At 55.9% G+C, this 16155-nt stretch overlaps 1 protein-coding gene across 5 annotated transcripts in view; it reads left to right on the forward strand.

The window, feature by feature from the left end:
• Positions 1-16155, forward strand: part of ACSF3 (acyl-CoA synthetase family member 3) — a 102565-nt gene that overhangs the window by 20765 nt on the left and 65645 nt on the right. For 3 of the 5 annotated variants that reach the window (XM_062586704.1, XM_062586706.1, XM_062586705.1), the window contains 2 exons: positions 9023-9754; positions 11243-11398. In XM_062586704.1, the coding sequence (XP_062442688.1) occupies positions 9053-9754; positions 11243-11398 (858 nt within the window). In that variant the 5' untranslated portion in view covers positions 9023-9052. Of the gene's footprint in view, positions 1-5634; positions 5682-6059; positions 6457-9022; positions 9755-11242; positions 11399-16155 lie in introns of those variants that run through there. The other 2 variants (XM_062586703.1, XM_062586702.1) reach the window with 2 other exon arrangements.

Below are 16155 nucleotides of genomic sequence, written 5' to 3' on the forward strand. Positions count from 1 at the left end.
GCCGGGCACTCGCAGCGCCTGCTGGGGGGAGGGGGGCAAATCGGCCAAACCGGGCCGCTCGGGGAAAGGCGGGCGCCTCCGGCCGGCACGCGGCAGCCCCGCCGGCAGCGGGACGGCAGCTCGCTCCCGGGGCGCCGCGGCCCGGCCCCGCGCCGCCGCCGGCACACAAAGCCGGAGCGCGCAAAGCCGCAGCCTCCGCGGCGGCCCCCGGCGCGCCCACGGCCCCGGCACGCGGCGGGGAGCTCGCCGGCGCCCGGCAGCACGCGCGCACGCGCCGCCCGCGTCCGCAGAACGAAGCCAATTTACCTCCTCGCCCGCCAGCTGCCCCGTCCGCTCCCCGCCCGGGCTCGGCGGTGCCCGCGCGGCGCTGCCGCTGCTCCGTGCCGCCGCTGCCGGCTCCGCCGCCGCCTGCGTCAGGTCGGGCTTGCAGACCCTCCTCTCTCCTCCGGCGCGTTTTGGCCCCGCGCTGCCTGCTGGCATTTTGGCAGCGGCAGCCTCGCCGCTCCAGCGATGGCACGTGTCCATTTTTTTTTTCTCCTTTTTTTTTTTTCTTTTTCCCCTCTCCCTTTCACAGCCCGGCGTCTGCCCCAGCCTCTCCGCCGCTGCCGCCGGAGCCGCCTGCGGTGCCAGCTCGCGGGGGGACTGGCAGCGCGCGCCTGGCGCAGGCGTCCTCCCGCGCCGCTCGCCGCCCCGCGCAGGCGGCCCTTCGGCCCGGCGCCAGCGCTGCAGCGGGGCCGGGGGGGTGCCGGGGGCCCGCCGCCCGCCCCGGCGCGCCGCCGCTCCCGCGCCTGCCGAGAGCACCGCGCCGGGGGGAACGCCGCGGAAAAAAGGCAGAGAAAGGACCTGGCTCCGCGGCCATCCCGCGGCGGGGGGCTCGCCGGGGGGCCCTTCCCTTTGCCGCCTCCGGGTCGCTCCGGCTCTCCTGGCACGCGGCCCCCCACCGTCGCCCCTTCTAGGGTTTTCCCCTTAATCAGGGATTCGTTTGGGATGTTGGCGTGGGATGCGTTTGGGAGGTGGCATGGAATGAATTTGGGATGTTGGCGTGGGATGCGTTTGAGAGGGTGGCACGGGATGGGTTTGGGAGGGTGGCACGGAATGAATTTGGGATGTTGGCGTGGGATGCGTTTGAGAGGGTGGCACGGGATGGGTTTGGGAGGGTGTGTGGGATGCATTTGGGAGGGTGGCACAGGTTGCATTTGGGAGGTGGCACGGGATGGACTCCGGGCCGCCAGGAGAGCGCAGGTGATGCTTCCCTGCGCCTCGTGCGCTGCCGAGCGGCCGCGTCCTCGGCGGCAGGCGGGGGACACTGGGGCACGCTGGGGACGCTGGCATGCTCCACGCGCCCCCGGCCCGCTCGCGCCCCCCGCCCTGCCGCCAGCCGCGCCGCTGCCCCGGGAGCGATAAGCTCCCCGTAAAATAGCGCTGTTTACACCACATTAGTAATAACTTTTTTTCCCCTTAATAAATACAGATGTTGCCACAAGTAAACTCTAATGTAGTAAAGGCTTTCTGCTGGATCCATAATTAATCAGCAAGCCGCTTAATGCGGGGGGAGGGCGTCTCCGCAGCGGGCACAGGGCCCTCGGGCCGGCGCGGGGCCCCGCGGTCCTGCCCGCCCGCAGCCCCCGTTCCCGGGGCGCGGCGATGCCCTCGGCCACGTGCTCCCGTTTCAGGGCGCTTTTTCCCCGCAGCCGGCGGCCGCCGGCGTTCCCGCCACCGTCCCCGGCCCTCGCAGCATCTGCCGCGGGCGAGACGCTGCTGCGGAGCCGGCGGCCGCGGGGCAGCGGCTGGCGCGGGCTCGGGGCCCGGCGCCGGCACGAGCCGGCGGGGAGGCGAAGGGTCGGCCGGGGCGCCGGCATCCCTGGGGACGGGGCCGACTCCAGATGGCCGGTGGCCAACAGGTGCCGGGGGACGGAGCGGCAGCGAGCGGCTCGGGGTGGACATCTGCCGCGCCGGCGGCCAGCTGGCCCGGCCGGCACGGCACGGCGCGGCACGGCACGGAGCAGAGCCCGTCCCCAGCTACGGGGACCGCCAGGAGCCAGGAGAGTGGCCCGGGGAGCAGGGGAGCACCCTGCCCGCGGCGTACGGCCGGGCCACGACGTCCCCGCGGCTGCCACCAGCCCGTCCCCACCCAGTGCGCCCTGTCCCTGTCCCTGTCCCTGCCGGCCTGGGGCACCGCAGCCCCCGGACCGCCGCCGGGATGCCGGGGCCAAAGGGCGCCCGCCGCCGCCGCCGGAGCCCCCTCGCCGAGCCCCACTCCCCGGCCCCGCAAGGTTAATCCCGGCCGCCACGGCCCGGGGCCGGGGCCGGGGCCGGCGAGCGGCAGATGGCAAGTGCAAAAAGGGGAATGAAAGCCGCCGCGGCAGGCGCAGGGCTGCGGGCTGTGTCGGGAGCAGGGTGCATCTGCGCGTTAACACGTGCGCCGGGTGCGTGCCGAGCTCTCCCGGCGGGGAGGTCGGCACCCGCCGGCCTCGGGAGCCCGCCCGGAGCGTGGCCAGTCCCTCCTGCCCCGGGGAGCTGAGCAACGGGAGCTCTGCGACGGGGAACTGCGTGCTGGGGAGCCGTGCAATGGGGAGCCGTGCCATGGGGAGCCGTGCAATGGGGAGCCGTGCAATGGGGAGCTGTGCAACGGGGAGCTGTGCAACAGGGAGCCGTGCAATGGGGAGCCGTGCCATGGGGAGCCGTGCAATGGGGAGCCGTGCAATGGGGAGCCATGCCATGGGGAGCCGTGCCATAGGGAGCTGTGCCATGGGCAGCTGTGCAATGGGGAGCTGTGCAATGGGGAACTGCGCCATGGGGAGCTGTGCAATGGGGAGCCGTGCCATGGGGAGCCGTGCAATGGGGAGCCATGCCATGGGCAGCTGTGCAATGGGGAGCTGTGCAATGGGGAGCCATGCCATGGGGAGCCGTGCCATGGGGAGCCGTGCAATGGGGAGCTGTGCCATGGGCAGCTGTGCAATGGGGAGCTGTGCAATGGGGAACTGCACCATGGGGAGCTGTGCAATGGGGAGCCGTGCCATGGGGAGCCGTGCAATGGGGAGCCGTGCCATGGGGAGCTGTGCAATGGGGAGCTGTGCCATGGGGAGCTGTGCCATGGGGAGCCGCGTCATGGGGAGCTGCGCCATGGGGAGCTGTGCAATGGGGAGCCGTGCCATGGGGAGCCGTGGCATGGGGAGCCGCGTCATGGGGAGCTGCGCCATGGGGAGCTGTGCCATGGGCAGCTGTGCAATGGGGAGCTGTGCAATGGGGAGCTGTGCCATGGGGAGCCGCGTCATGGGGAGCTGTGCAATGGGGAGCTGTGCCATGGGGAGCCGCGTCATGGGGAGCCGTGCCATGGGGAGCCGTGCAATGGGGAGCCGTGCCATGGGGAGCTGTGCAATGGGGAGCCGTGCCATGGGGAGCTGCGTCATGGGGAGCTGCGCCATGGGGAGCTGTGCAATGGGGAGCCGTGCCATGGGGAGCTGTGCAATGGGGAGCTGTGCCATGGGGAGCCGCGTCATGGGGAGCTGTGCAATGGGGAGCCGTGCAATGGGGAGCCGTGCAATGGGGAGCTGTGCAATGGGGAGCCGTGCCATGGGGAGCCGTGCAATGGGGAGCCATGCCATGGGCAGCTGTGCAACGGGGAGCTGTGCAACAGGGAGCCGTGCAATGGGGAGCCGTGCCATGGGGAGCCGTGCAATGGGGAGCCGTGCAATGGGGAGCCATGCCATGGGGAGCCGTGCCATAGGGAGCTGTGCCATGGGCAGCTGTGCAATGGGGAGCTGTGCAATGGGGAACTGCGCCATGGGGAGCTGTGCAATGGGGAGCCGTGCCATGGGGAGCCGTGCAATGGGGAGCCATGCCATGGGCAGCTGTGCAATGGGGAGCTGTGCAATGGGGAGCCATGCCATGGGGAGCCGTGCCATGGGGAGCCGTGCAATGGGGAGCTGTGCCATGGGCAGCTGTGCAATGGGGAGCTGTGCAATGGGGAACTGCACCATGGGGAGCTGTGCAATGGGGAGCCGTGCCATGGGGAGCCGTGCAATGGGGAGCCGTGCCATGGGGAGCTGTGCAATGGGGAGCTGTGCCATGGGGAGCTGTGCCATGGGGAGCCGCGTCATGGGGAGCTGCGCCATGGGGAGCTGTGCAATGGGGAGCCGTGCCATGGGGAGCCGTGGCATGGGGAGCCGCGTCATGGGGAGCTGCGCCATGGGGAGCTGTGCCATGGGCAGCTGTGCAATGGGGAGCTGTGCAATGGGGAGCTGTGCCATGGGGAGCCGCGTCATGGGGAGCTGTGCAATGGGGAGCTGTGCCATGGGGAGCCGCGTCATGGGGAGCCGTGCCATGGGGAGCCGTGCAATGGGGAGCCGTGCCATGGGGAGCTGTGCAATGGGGAGCCGTGCCATGGGGAGCTGCGTCATGGGGAGCTGCGCCATGGGGAGCTGTGCAATGGGGAGCCGTGCCATGGGGAGCTGTGCAATGGGGAGCTGTGCCATGGGGAGCCGCGTCATGGGGAGCTGTGCAATGGGGAGCCGTGCAATGGGGAGCCGTGCAATGGGGAGCTGTGCAATGGGGAGCCGTGCCATGGGGAGCCGTGCAATGGGGAGCCGTGCAATGGGGAGCTGTGCCATGGGGAGCTGTGCAATGTGGAGCCGTGGCATGGGGAGCCGTGGCATGGGGAGCCGCGTCATGGGGAGCTGCGCCATGGGGAGCTGTGCCATGGGCAGCTGTGCAATGGGGAGCTGTGCAATGGGGAGTCCATTCCGCCCCCGCCCTGCAGCTGTGCCGAGGCGTTTCCAGCAAGTGCACTTAAGTGCGCTCGCCTTGCCAAGCGGCACGGCCTGCAGGAGCCCTGCGAGTCTGCACGGATGTCAACGGAGCGAGGCGGATGCCCCATGGGAGGCTCAGCCCCAGAAACAGGAGCTATGCCATGGGGAGCCGTGAAATGGGAGCCGTGCAGTGGGGGGTCATGCAAGGGGAGCCGTGCAAGCGGGGCTGTGCAATGCGGGCCATGCAATGGGGAGCCATGCAAGGGGAGCGGCGCAATGGGGAGCTGTGCAAGGAGGGCCGTGCGACGGGAGCAGTGCAGTGGGATTTGTGCAATGGGGGCTGTGCAATGGGGGCTGTGCAATGGGGAGCTGTGCAGCGGGAGTTGTGCACTGGGGGCTGTGCAATGGGGAGCTGTGCAATATGGGCCATGCAAGGGGAGTGGTGCAATGGGGGCTGTGCAATGGGGAGCCGTGCAAGGGGGGCTGTGCAGCGGGAGCCGTGCAGCGGGAGTTGTGCAAGGGGGCCGCGCAAGGGGGGCCGGGGTCCCCGCGCCTGCCGCGTGCCCCGGCGCAGCGGCCCCGCGAGAGGAGCCGGGGCTCCGCCTGGCTCTCCAACCCGCCGCCTGCGCCCCGGTGACGTCAGGCAGCGCCGCGGTGACGCCACCGCGGCAGCGGTGACGCTACGGGCGCCCCCTCCCCCTCCCCGCTGCCCCGCCCCTAGCGGGCGTTTGGGGCTAAAACCCCGCAAAGTGGGTGCGGCGGGGAGGGCGGAACGTCGGGAGCGCGGAACGCGCGGGCGGGGCGCGGCGGGGAGGGGGAACGTCGGGAGCGCGGGACGGACGGGCGGGGCGGTTCCGCGCGGAGCCCGTTCGCGGGCGCACCGCCCCCCCCCCCCTCCCCCGCCCACTCCCCCGGCGCGGGCGCCGCCGGCAGGTGAGGCCCGGCTCGGCCCGGCCCGGCCCGGGGCTGGCGGCGGCGGTGGGACCCCCCGGCCCGGCCCGGGGCGGCGGCGGTGGCCCGGTGGGCCCGGCGGTGCCCGGCGGTGCCGCGGGCCCGGCAGGCCGTGGCCGGGCCTGTGCCGGTCACCTAGCAACGGCGGCGGGGCCTGGCGGGGCCTGGTTTCCACCGCGCCGGGCTCCGGCCCCGTCTGGTGCTTTCGGGCCGCCCTCCGCCCTTGCTGACCCCCCAGGCTCGCCCGGGGGCCGCGAGGGGCAGGCGGGGGGGGACCTCCACGGGCCGCGGGGGAAGCGCCGTTAACCCTCTGCCGTGCCGAGTCTCCTGTCCTCTCCCCCAGGAAGGACGCGGCGTTCGGGCCCGGGCCGCTCGCCGAGCGTGGAGCAGCTTCGCCAGCGCTGCGCCGCGCTGCGCGGCGCCCCTGCGGCGCCTGGGGCTGGCGTGGGCTCGGCCCGCGCTGCCCTTTCTCGCTTTGGCCCCTCGAACGGCGGGGCTGAAGCTTTCTCTTTGAAAGACGGCAGGTATTCGGCCGCTCCGCTGTCCTAGACCCGAGCGTCCCCACTCCTGCAGCAACAAGCTTCTTTCCTGGGTGTGCGCAGCCCGTGGGGATGATTTGTGTTCCTGATTATCCTTCTGAGCAACTGGTAAAATAAAGGAACCTGCCCCGATGTTACCTCGGCCGCCCTGTCCTGCGTTTCTGCACGCAGTCAACACTGTTTCTCCAAAGCCTGTAAACGCACAGGCCCGGCTAAAGGTGCTGCTGTTTATTTTCCATTAAATCTGGACTGGCTCTGTGGTGAAAAGGGGATAATGTGATTTCTTTTCTTTTTTTCTTTTTTTCTTCCCCCCTCCCTTGAAGCCGCAGTTCTGAAGCAGCAGCTAACACCTGCTCCCGAGCCTTACAAGGAAAACCAAGTGTGCCAAGTGCACTCAGCTACACTAGCCAGGAACATGGCGCTCTTCTGTGTGATCCTGGCAAACGCAGTTGCTTCCAATTAGTGCCCCTCTTAATGTCTGGGTCTTGTTTGTGCCAGCAAGCCGGTCTTGGGCAGGTTAGGAGGAGGTGGTTTGGGTTAGGTTGCAGACTATACTCTCTATTTATTTTAGATTTGAGTCTCTACAGAGAAATGGAAACATGTCATGCTAGTTTTGTCATGACCTGTTTTGTTTTTTCCATCCTAATAGTCTATGTCATGAGTGCACATGGTTACCACACTTCTGGGTTTAAAGCCCCTCCACCCCAGATGTTTCCGTGGTAAATCACAGGCTTCTTTTGCAGAAGCAGAAAGTGAGGCCAATATGCAAACAAAATGTGTGCAAACCAGTTTCTGACGTGAGAAATGTTCTGAGTGTGGATGGGAGAGACGGTGGGTTCACAGCTACTTCTATGCAAAAATAAACACTTGTTGCTGTCGGTGGGTGCTGCCAGTGGGAGGGACTGAGCAGACTGTGAGCTTGGTTAAGGTGTATTCCGTTCTTCTGCAAGTAGTTGCCAGTTCTCTGGATCGCTTTTGTTCAGCTCCTCACCATGGTGGGAAGCTAAGTGAGGAGACTATTCAAGTTAAGCCACTGCACTACTTGATCTTTTTTGAAAACTGTATACAAATCAAGTAGTTATTGCTAGAAGCAAGGAGAAATCACATAATGCTGCCAGATGTTTTATGAAATGGGCATTTGCCATATTGGCTATTGTGTCTTCTTCTTGTATCTCTCTAAAGATGCTTCTCTGGTGGAGTTTAATAGTATCCATTAGATGAACTGTTCAGTAAAGCCCTTTCCCTTCCACCTTTGTCACAGGCCTGTTCTTTCCTCCTCTGCGATCCGCTGCTTGTGTTGGTGACTGCCTCTGTATGGAGAGGATGGATTATATAAAACAAATGCTTTTGTTCTTACTGAGCTTCCAGACAGAGCTGTGGATTCTGTGTGGAGGGGATTTGAGATTCTCTTAACAGACAACTCCTCACTCCTCGCAGTTAGCCCCTTCTTCCTGTTGTCTCTGGGAGACATTGCAGTCTCCCCCGCAATGTGTTCTCAGAGTCCCGAGGCTCCCGTTTTCCTTTTACTTTCTTACAGTTTTTATACTGTGCAGTAATTTTCTCTCAAATGCTCCTGTAAGGTGATCCAAGCAGCAGCTATTATTGTTACACCAACATTTTACTTTGAAAAGGAGAAGCGTGATGAATAGAATGGTAAAGAGCAAATTTATAGTGGTTTTCTGTCAGTTACTGCAAAAACTTTTTATTGACTCCTCTCACGAGCTAGTAGGCCGATGTCATTTTGCCGCCTAAGCACAAAGGCAGAATATATAATATTTGTGCCAGCCCATAATCTTCCTGTAAAGCCTTTATTGGCACTGTTACTCCTTCCAGTTCCCCTTTGGGGATTTTTTGTTGCTGAAGAGCCACTGAACATCAGAGCATGCTGCTGCTGCTGGGGAGAGGCCAGGCCATGAGCGGTGGTTTGGGCTGCGTTTGGGTCAAGCTCAGGCTAGTCAGGTGGAGCTCTGGTGTTGTGGCTGAGCTTGTCCTGGTGCTTTGCCTGGCTCTGTGAGGTGCTGTGAGTTTTGCGCTTTCAGAAATGCTGTAACTAACCCACAAATCAGCACATGGGGGGCTGTGTTTGCCTGCTGCTGTTTACGAGGAAAACCAGCTGCTTGGTGCGGGCAGTGTGGTGAGGGCTTGTGCTGTCTGTAACTGCTGGAGTTGTTAACCACTCGGTTGGTCTATCATATAAGAAAGTGTTTGAGCTGAAGCAGTGTTTGTGACAGACGACCTGTCAGGTCGGAGGGTCTGAGTGCCTGCCTCTGCTTAGGTGTGCTATTGCTTAAAGGAAGGCTGGCAGTGGAAACGGTATCTGCTGAACTAAAACTCAAGGGGCTTGAATTTTGTGTCTAGCTCTATGTTGCCTTATTCAAACCACTGCCTTGCCTTGCTCTGTGCATTACTTCAGTGATGAAAAGTGCGGTTTAAGAGTTAGGACTGTCCTAAGTATTTCACTTCTTTAATTGCTGGTTACACCGAATTAGAGTGGCACCTCAAGTAGCCGTTATTTAGTGCCCTAATATTACTGATTGGATGGAAATTATTTTATAATTTAAGATAGGTTGCCTTTTAGGGACACTGAGACTGCTTATGAAAGGGTCTTTGTCTCCTGTTCTATTTGGACAGGGCCTAACACACTGGGGATACTGCAATCTAAAGTATAAACATTAATAATACAGTGCATATTATTCAAATGAAGGCTGCCACTTTTCCTTTGTGGGAATAAACCTCTGGGTAATTGCTGTACCACTCATCTGTTCCTATAATTGCTTTCTACAGAATCACTTCTGAACAGGCAACGCTGGCAGGATGCTGCTCTCCTTGCTCTTCCCCCACGTGAGCTGGCCCGTCCGATGCCTCATTCGTGACTTGCGCCATTGCACGCGGGGGCTGTACGGGCAGAAGAGGGCTGGCTGCTCCCGCAGGGGTCTGCAAACCACATGGACAGCCTGCAGCAGTGATGTTACCCCTGTTTTCACTAGAGCTTTGGCTTTCGGTGATAAAATTGCCATCGTTGACCAGAACGGAGAGCACACATACAGGGACCTTTTCAGTCAGAGTCTGCGCTTGTCCCAGGAGATCTGCAGAGTTCTGAAGTGCTCTGGCAGGGACCTGAAGGAAGAGAGGATCTCGTTCTTGTGTCCCAATGATTCCTCATATGTGGTTGCCCAGTGGGCTTCATGGATGAGTGGAGGCATAGCAGTCCCCCTGTACAAGAAACACCCCGTGCAGGAACTGGAGTACGTGATTCAGGACTCACAAAGTGCTTTAGTCATTGCGGCAGAGGAATATGTGCAGAAAATGGCACCTAGTGCTGAGAGACTGGGTGTCCCAGTTTTGCCACTTCTTAAATCTCATAGCAATGGATCTGCAAGTCATACAGCACTGGAAGAGGTTCTCTTAACAACCAACTCCTCATGGAAAGGCAGAGGAGCCATGATAATCTACACTAGTGGGACAACAGGGAGGCCAAAAGGTGTCCTAAGTACCCATGAGAACATACAAGCTGTGGTGAGTGTTGCTTTGTCCGTGAAATGCTTATGCCAAGTTAGAGGTCTTGGCCCTCACAGATGGCTTGGGGCTGTGTAGCATAATGCACTTCAACACAACCTAATTTCTGCACAGAGCTGTGGGGCTGTATTGTGAAAATCCTCAACATTTATAAGGTGAACGCACAAAACTTAAAAGTATTTGAGGCTCTAAACCTTGTCTGTTCTATTGGTGCTGCTGTGCTGCAGTTTTAGCCAGTGGCAGATGGACTCTTCTGCCTGGTTTCCTGGAAAGCAGAAGGGATAGGAGCTGTTGTAAAAAGACTGCCTTCTTTGCAGTTTGCGTTTCTTCACTGTGACTGGGAAAGTACCTTTGCCCCTAATTAGAGAATAACTTAGCCCAGCACAGTACTATACTATGTGAAGCCTGTGCATTATTTAGCTATATATCCCCAAGGCAAAAAAATCCATTAGCTCTCTGAGCCAAAAGGAACTAAAAGTTTGAATGAGCTTGCTGACTACCTCACCAGTTTGTTATCACTGCTTGCAACTGATAGATTCATGCCATTAGGGAAAAAGGGCAGGGAATGCATCAAGCCTTGTGGTCATGTCCTAGAACTTGCATAGTTCTAGATGATCAGATACTGCAGTGATAGCAGTGGTATGAAAACTTTGATGGACAGAACCAGGGCTTGGCTATATTAGGCAAAGAATCTGTTCCCTCACAGATATGCTGATAATTTGGGAGGCAGCCTGAACAGTAATTGTCTTCTGTGCTGTCTTGCAGAAAGCCAAAAACCTACCCCCTGAGCTACAGAAGAGCAAAGGCATTTGTGAATGGTGTGTCTAGATTCCACTGTTCAAATGCTTTTTATTTTTAGACAACTGGAAATAAATTTGGCAGTTGTTAAGGTTGTGTTCTGAAGGGCATTGTTCTACCCAAACGCCTCAGGTCTAATACCTTAGCTAATAAGCCCGTCATAACAGAGTATTATAGAGGCTTGATATACTAATATATTTCTTTACTAACATAGAGCCTATTTTCTTTTTATGGGACATCGTTTTCCTGTTCCCACTAGCTATCCCTCGTGGGTGCCAGGAAGCCAATGTCTGCAGCATCCAGACTACATCAATATAATTGCTGAGAAAAAATTATATTTTTGATTACTATTTCTGCCAACTTTGGCTGTGCAGCACCAGGCTAATAATTTTCTGGTCCTACTTAAAATCATTATTGACTCCTTATTTCTTGGTAACAAGGAAGGACTTAGGTATCAAAACATGCATTGAAAAGATGCAGATGTTCCTGTTGCATTCCACTTTTATGGTGGGAATTTTGCTCCTGCTGGTTCTAAAGGAAAGGCTTCATTGCCCACGCATTGTGCAGGGAGGTTTGAGGTTTCTGCTGCCAGCTGGGTGCAGAGGATCTTGGGTTTGGATACACTAGGCTTTTTCAAGGAATGAGAGACTTTTCTTTTGCCCTCATGCTAGATTATGTTTTCTCTTGCAGACCACAGGGCTGATTGACAAGTGGGAGTGGAAGAAAGAAGATGTTATTCTGCACGTGCTGCCTTTGCATCATGTCCATGGGGTGATCAATAAGCTTCTGTGTCCTCTCTGGGTGGGAGCAACATGCATCATGTTACCCGAATTTAGTGCACAGATGGTAAGCCTGGAGGGATTGTGCGTTGGCTTTGAAATTGAGCAGCAAGACCCCATGCATTGTAATTAGAGCAACTTCGAAAATAAGTTCTTAAACAATTCCAGCCTCTTTAGCTACTGGCTGCATGTGGTTCACAAACTGTCTGTTAAAAACACTTCCAATTGGACACTCGGTCTGGGGTAAACGTGTTCTTCTCGGCATTACAACCTATTTGAGTATTACATAGCTAATCGTAATGCTACTCTGCCCCTCCTAGTTATGTTGGGAGTCTCTGTGATTGGAGGTAGGCCCTTCTGAGTACCCATTAACAGCATCTGCACACAGAATAAAGGTTGCTATTTTTCTAGCACCAAGAGGAAAGGTGGAGGTACTGCTTTTTCTCTTGGATGTTGGCAATGTGCCACCTGAAGCGATGCTGTTTGTCTGATACTTTGATTTTAGTAGTCTGTTTCCTTTGTAATCTTCTGTCCTCGATGTTTTGTACTGTATCACCTGATAGAACACGAACTTCAGAGTTTCTTGTAATCCAGGAAAGGAAAATACTAATACCTGGCACAAACAGAAACGTTGCTTTTCATCTGCAGAGATACGAATTTTAACAGATATTTCGATTTAGATTCAGCAACGTGAATGAGAATTTGCAAATTGAGGCTCTTTGCAACTTTGCAGTAAAGGTGGCAGGAGGGAACTCTTACTTGACTGAGTAGAGACATGCTGATAGTGTTGTTTTACAGTAGAGACAGGAAATCCGTGTCCTGATGCTGTGCTTCCCTTCTGTTCCTTGTTCGTGGTGGCAGGCAGCTGACCTAAAGAGAGGAAGAAAAGGTGCTAGGAACAGGGCAACCAACAGTCAGGTAGAACAATTTCTATGGTTGCTGGCCCCTGGGATCCAGCCCTGTTCATCTATTTCTCTCAATATTATGGACAGTGTAAGAGACATTGGCATTTGCTGTAACTGGCACTGTCTCCTTTGTGATGAATAGCATTGCTGTTAAGGGAGCAATTGGGCTTTCAGTGCTGGTACCACCTGATAGCCAGAAGAGAAATGTGCTTTGTTGGTACAGAACACCTTGGAAAAGTGAAAAGAGCATGTCAGGTCCATGTTCTATAACAGAACAGACTATTTTACGTGCTCATATTTATTGACATGCTGTACTGCCTTTTCAGACCTGAAGGACAAAGTGCAAACATGTAGGATATAACCAGCAGCCTCTGACTGTGCTCCAGTAGTGAGGGTGAGCCTGGGGTCTGATCTGAGTGACTGCAGAACCATGTGATTCTTGGTTACTTATTTCTGCTTCTCTGAGAAGCAACCACAGAAAATGCACGCTTCCTTTCTCATTGCAAGATGTCCCTTGGCACCTGAAAACCCAATTTCTCACTGAGCAGTGATCCTACTGAGGGGAACAGTCCCAGAATCCAGTGGAGCAGCTTTGCATTCACATTTCCAGAGTAAATGGATAGTATGCTGTTGTAGAGGAAGACTGAAAGTTTCCCCTGGAAGCCACAGCCAGTACGGCTCTCCTAGTGATAGTTGCTACTGAATTATCTTCCTCATGTTTCGAACATCACCCCCAAAAGCACTCTCCTGTCCTTGCTGCTCACCACAAAGCCAGGGCTTGATGTGCTAGCCCTCGTGGTGCACAGAGGCAGCTGGTGGCTGGTGAGGGAAGCGGAAGAGTACGTTGGTGGTCTGGAAGTGAAGCCAAGCCCTCTGGAGGGCGCGTTTTTCCATGTCCTGTGGCACTTGTGATTGATCGTCCCTTATACCCTTGTGTTTTTCTGTGCTCTCTCCCGACATCTGCAAATCAATGAGCTGGCATTGAAGGATGGGTTCAGGTGCCTGGAGTGGGATACTCAGCCTGCCATCTCTGATCAAAGCTCCCTGCAGGACCTGGCAACCAAGGGCAAGTGAGGACAGTGCTAGAGGGTGTCCTGTTGACCTTGGAGGTTGAACTTGGGCAGGAAGGTCAGCATGGCCAGTGTGTCTGATGCAGCAGGAGCGAGCGAGCTTCGTTCCAAGGGCTCTCAGGTGCATTTGGACTCTGAAGGATGTCATTTGCTTTTCTATTTTTTTATTCCCTTTATTTTGCTAAGGGCCTCCCCTGGGAGCTGGAAGTGGGTTGATCGACACTACAAAGAAAGCACATGAGGGTAAATAAGGCTTTCTTGTGGAGTTTAATGCAAGCTGCCTTTCAGTTCCAGTCTATTTTCACCAACTGTTTACAAAATGCCCTTTGCTACTGAAATCAGCTTTCAGAAAAGCACTGGAGTTTCAGTGGAGGATCTTGCAAAAGGAGCCTAAGTTTTGCTGTGTGCTTTTTCTCTTCGTTGCACCTTGAGAAAGCAGCCAATTATAGTGTGATATAAAGAAACCCGAATGGCAGCTAAAACACTTGACAGGCTGATCAAAACAAGGCTAGGAACTTACTCTCAACCTGCTGCAGACATATTTAGCCTTGAGTGATACTGGCATGGGTTCAAGAGAAACCGCAGCAGCATGCCCGATGTGTGTTTGGTTTCTAATCACTAACACTTCATTATACAAAATAAATACTTTATTATTACAGTGTTTATTAAATTACGTAATTTGTGGTGTGCCTTATAGTTGTGGATACAGATGCCAATCTGGTTTAGTTGGTAGTAATAGTGCTCTTTATTCTTAGTTGGATGATATTTAAGCCCTGGACCAAGGCTTTCTTGTCATTCCTTGCAGTGCAGTGTTAGGAGGCAGCATCTTTCAGACCTTTCTGTCTGGTTTTGGTAGCTGTCCAATGAAAGGTTAAAAATTAGGGCTATGGAATAACCCCAGTGTCCTGACCAACATCCGCTCTCTTACTAAAACAGCATCTGATGTCCAAGGCTGCATGCAAGCTATTGCTGGGGCCACAAGGGCTCATTAAAGTGTATTGAGATGCCTCAAGCGTGAAACTTACTGCATAAAATCAGATTCTCTTTATTAAATAAGGACATCCATTACTTTGTACTAGCTACTGTACATGTTATAATTCACTTTATAGCACCATCTGTCTTGCTTACGCTTTTTGTAGCATCTTTTTATTGTAAGTTATTAAAGAATATGGCTGCATCTATTAATCACTTTATTAATAAGGGTTTATAAATGGACCCTTAATTTCCAGCATTGCTGTCCAATTCTTGTATGTTGAGTGCTAAGTTCTTTGGTGCACACACTCCCTGGGGTGACGCCTGTCTCTGCTCAAGCCCTTCTTGGGCTGCTGCCTGACCTCCTGCCCGTGAGGCTGAGAGCTGTTGAAAACAGCACCCAGTGCTCCTGGGCATGCTCCTGGTGCTCAGAAGTGACAGCTCTCATTGCAGGACGAGACATACCAATAGTGCTGTGAGCATAAGGACTGGGAGCGGGAGGGAGAGCAGCAGCGAACTTGAAAGCTGTCTCTTCCCAGCAGCTTTGTGGGGCAAGGGCGGCTCTGACATTACTTTCTTTTCTCAAGTAAGCTTGAGAACTGTGAGGGTAGAAGTCTCCTTTGGAATCAGATAGGGATGCTTAGGCTGCAGTCTTATATGATCCTCCTGTCGGAATTTACTTCCAAGCTGAGTTTACTTCTCCAGCTGTACTGTCTCTTGGCAGGCAGCCAGGGTTTCTGAGTAACTTCTGAACATGTTTGCCTATAGCAACTCTCTCCCTTCCCCTCCACTCCCCAAGGTAAAAGTTTTAAGGACACTAAGTTTCTACAGATTCTGTGAAAATTGGTGGCTGGGTGAGGAAGGAGCACAGCATGAGTCCTCTCCTTACTAGACGTCATAGAAAGCATATGGGCGTGCTCTTCATGAAAGCCTCTGTGTGCCATCAGCATTTGCATCTAGCAGACACCAAAACATCCATTCTCCAGCAAGATGTCCCCTCTTCCTTCCCACATTGATTCACTAATGGCTGCAGAGGTTGAGCATACCCTGCGGTGTGACTGTTACTTAACAGAAATGTCGGTGAGTCTGGAGAGATGAACCCAGTGGAAGCCGGGATTTGCCAATGTGGGCCTTCCCGGCCTGGCCGCTTGCTGTGGCCGTGATGTGACTGCAGAGTGCTGGAGGCTCGGCTGCAGTTGGGACCCCGTTGTGCCAGGAACCGTGCAAATGCACAGTGGGTCTGCCTGGAGAGCCACCGCAGCCGAGTCTGCCTTTTGGAGCGAGGTGGGAGGTCCGTGCGTGCTCTGCAGGATCCTCCGAGTCTTTCAGCTGATGTGGAGCCATTCTGAGCTTGAACAACTGGAACCGCTTGTCCTTGTCTTGGACTATCTTTGATCCTGTCTGAGTTGCTAAAGGGAAAAATGATCTAATGGCCAAAGGCTCTGTATCTGCTCTTTGCACTGATAAACGTGAGACCAGATCCCAGCAGGCCTTTCAGTCTTAAGTGGAGGGATAAGATAAAAGTTCTTCAGAAACATGAAGGAAAAAGCTTGCTGCAAATGAGTGACAGAGGAAGTTTATAGAAATCTAAACTCTGCGTGACCTATGGTGCGTGCTGCCCACCTGGCTCTGCTGGGCAGCTTTTGTGCTTGCTGCCTGTGGAACGCTGCCACCGCCTGTGCCTTGGAGCCGCTTTCATGATAAATATGCTGAAATGTAGATCTATTACCCTGAAGTCACCAAAGAAGCAGTTGTTTTGGTGCCAGCAGTACTGGATGTCAGGCTTAAGGTGCCCTCAAGGATCCAGCCCTCTAAAATCATACTTAGTTTGGCAATATCACACGCAAAGCCATCAAAATCGTTAATCTTTTCTGTGT

Source organism: Rhea pennata, chromosome 13, assembly GCF_028389875.1.
Source record: "Rhea pennata isolate bPtePen1 chromosome 13, bPtePen1.pri, whole genome shotgun sequence".
Lineage (NCBI taxonomy): Eukaryota > Metazoa > Chordata > Aves > Rheiformes > Rheidae > Rhea > Rhea pennata.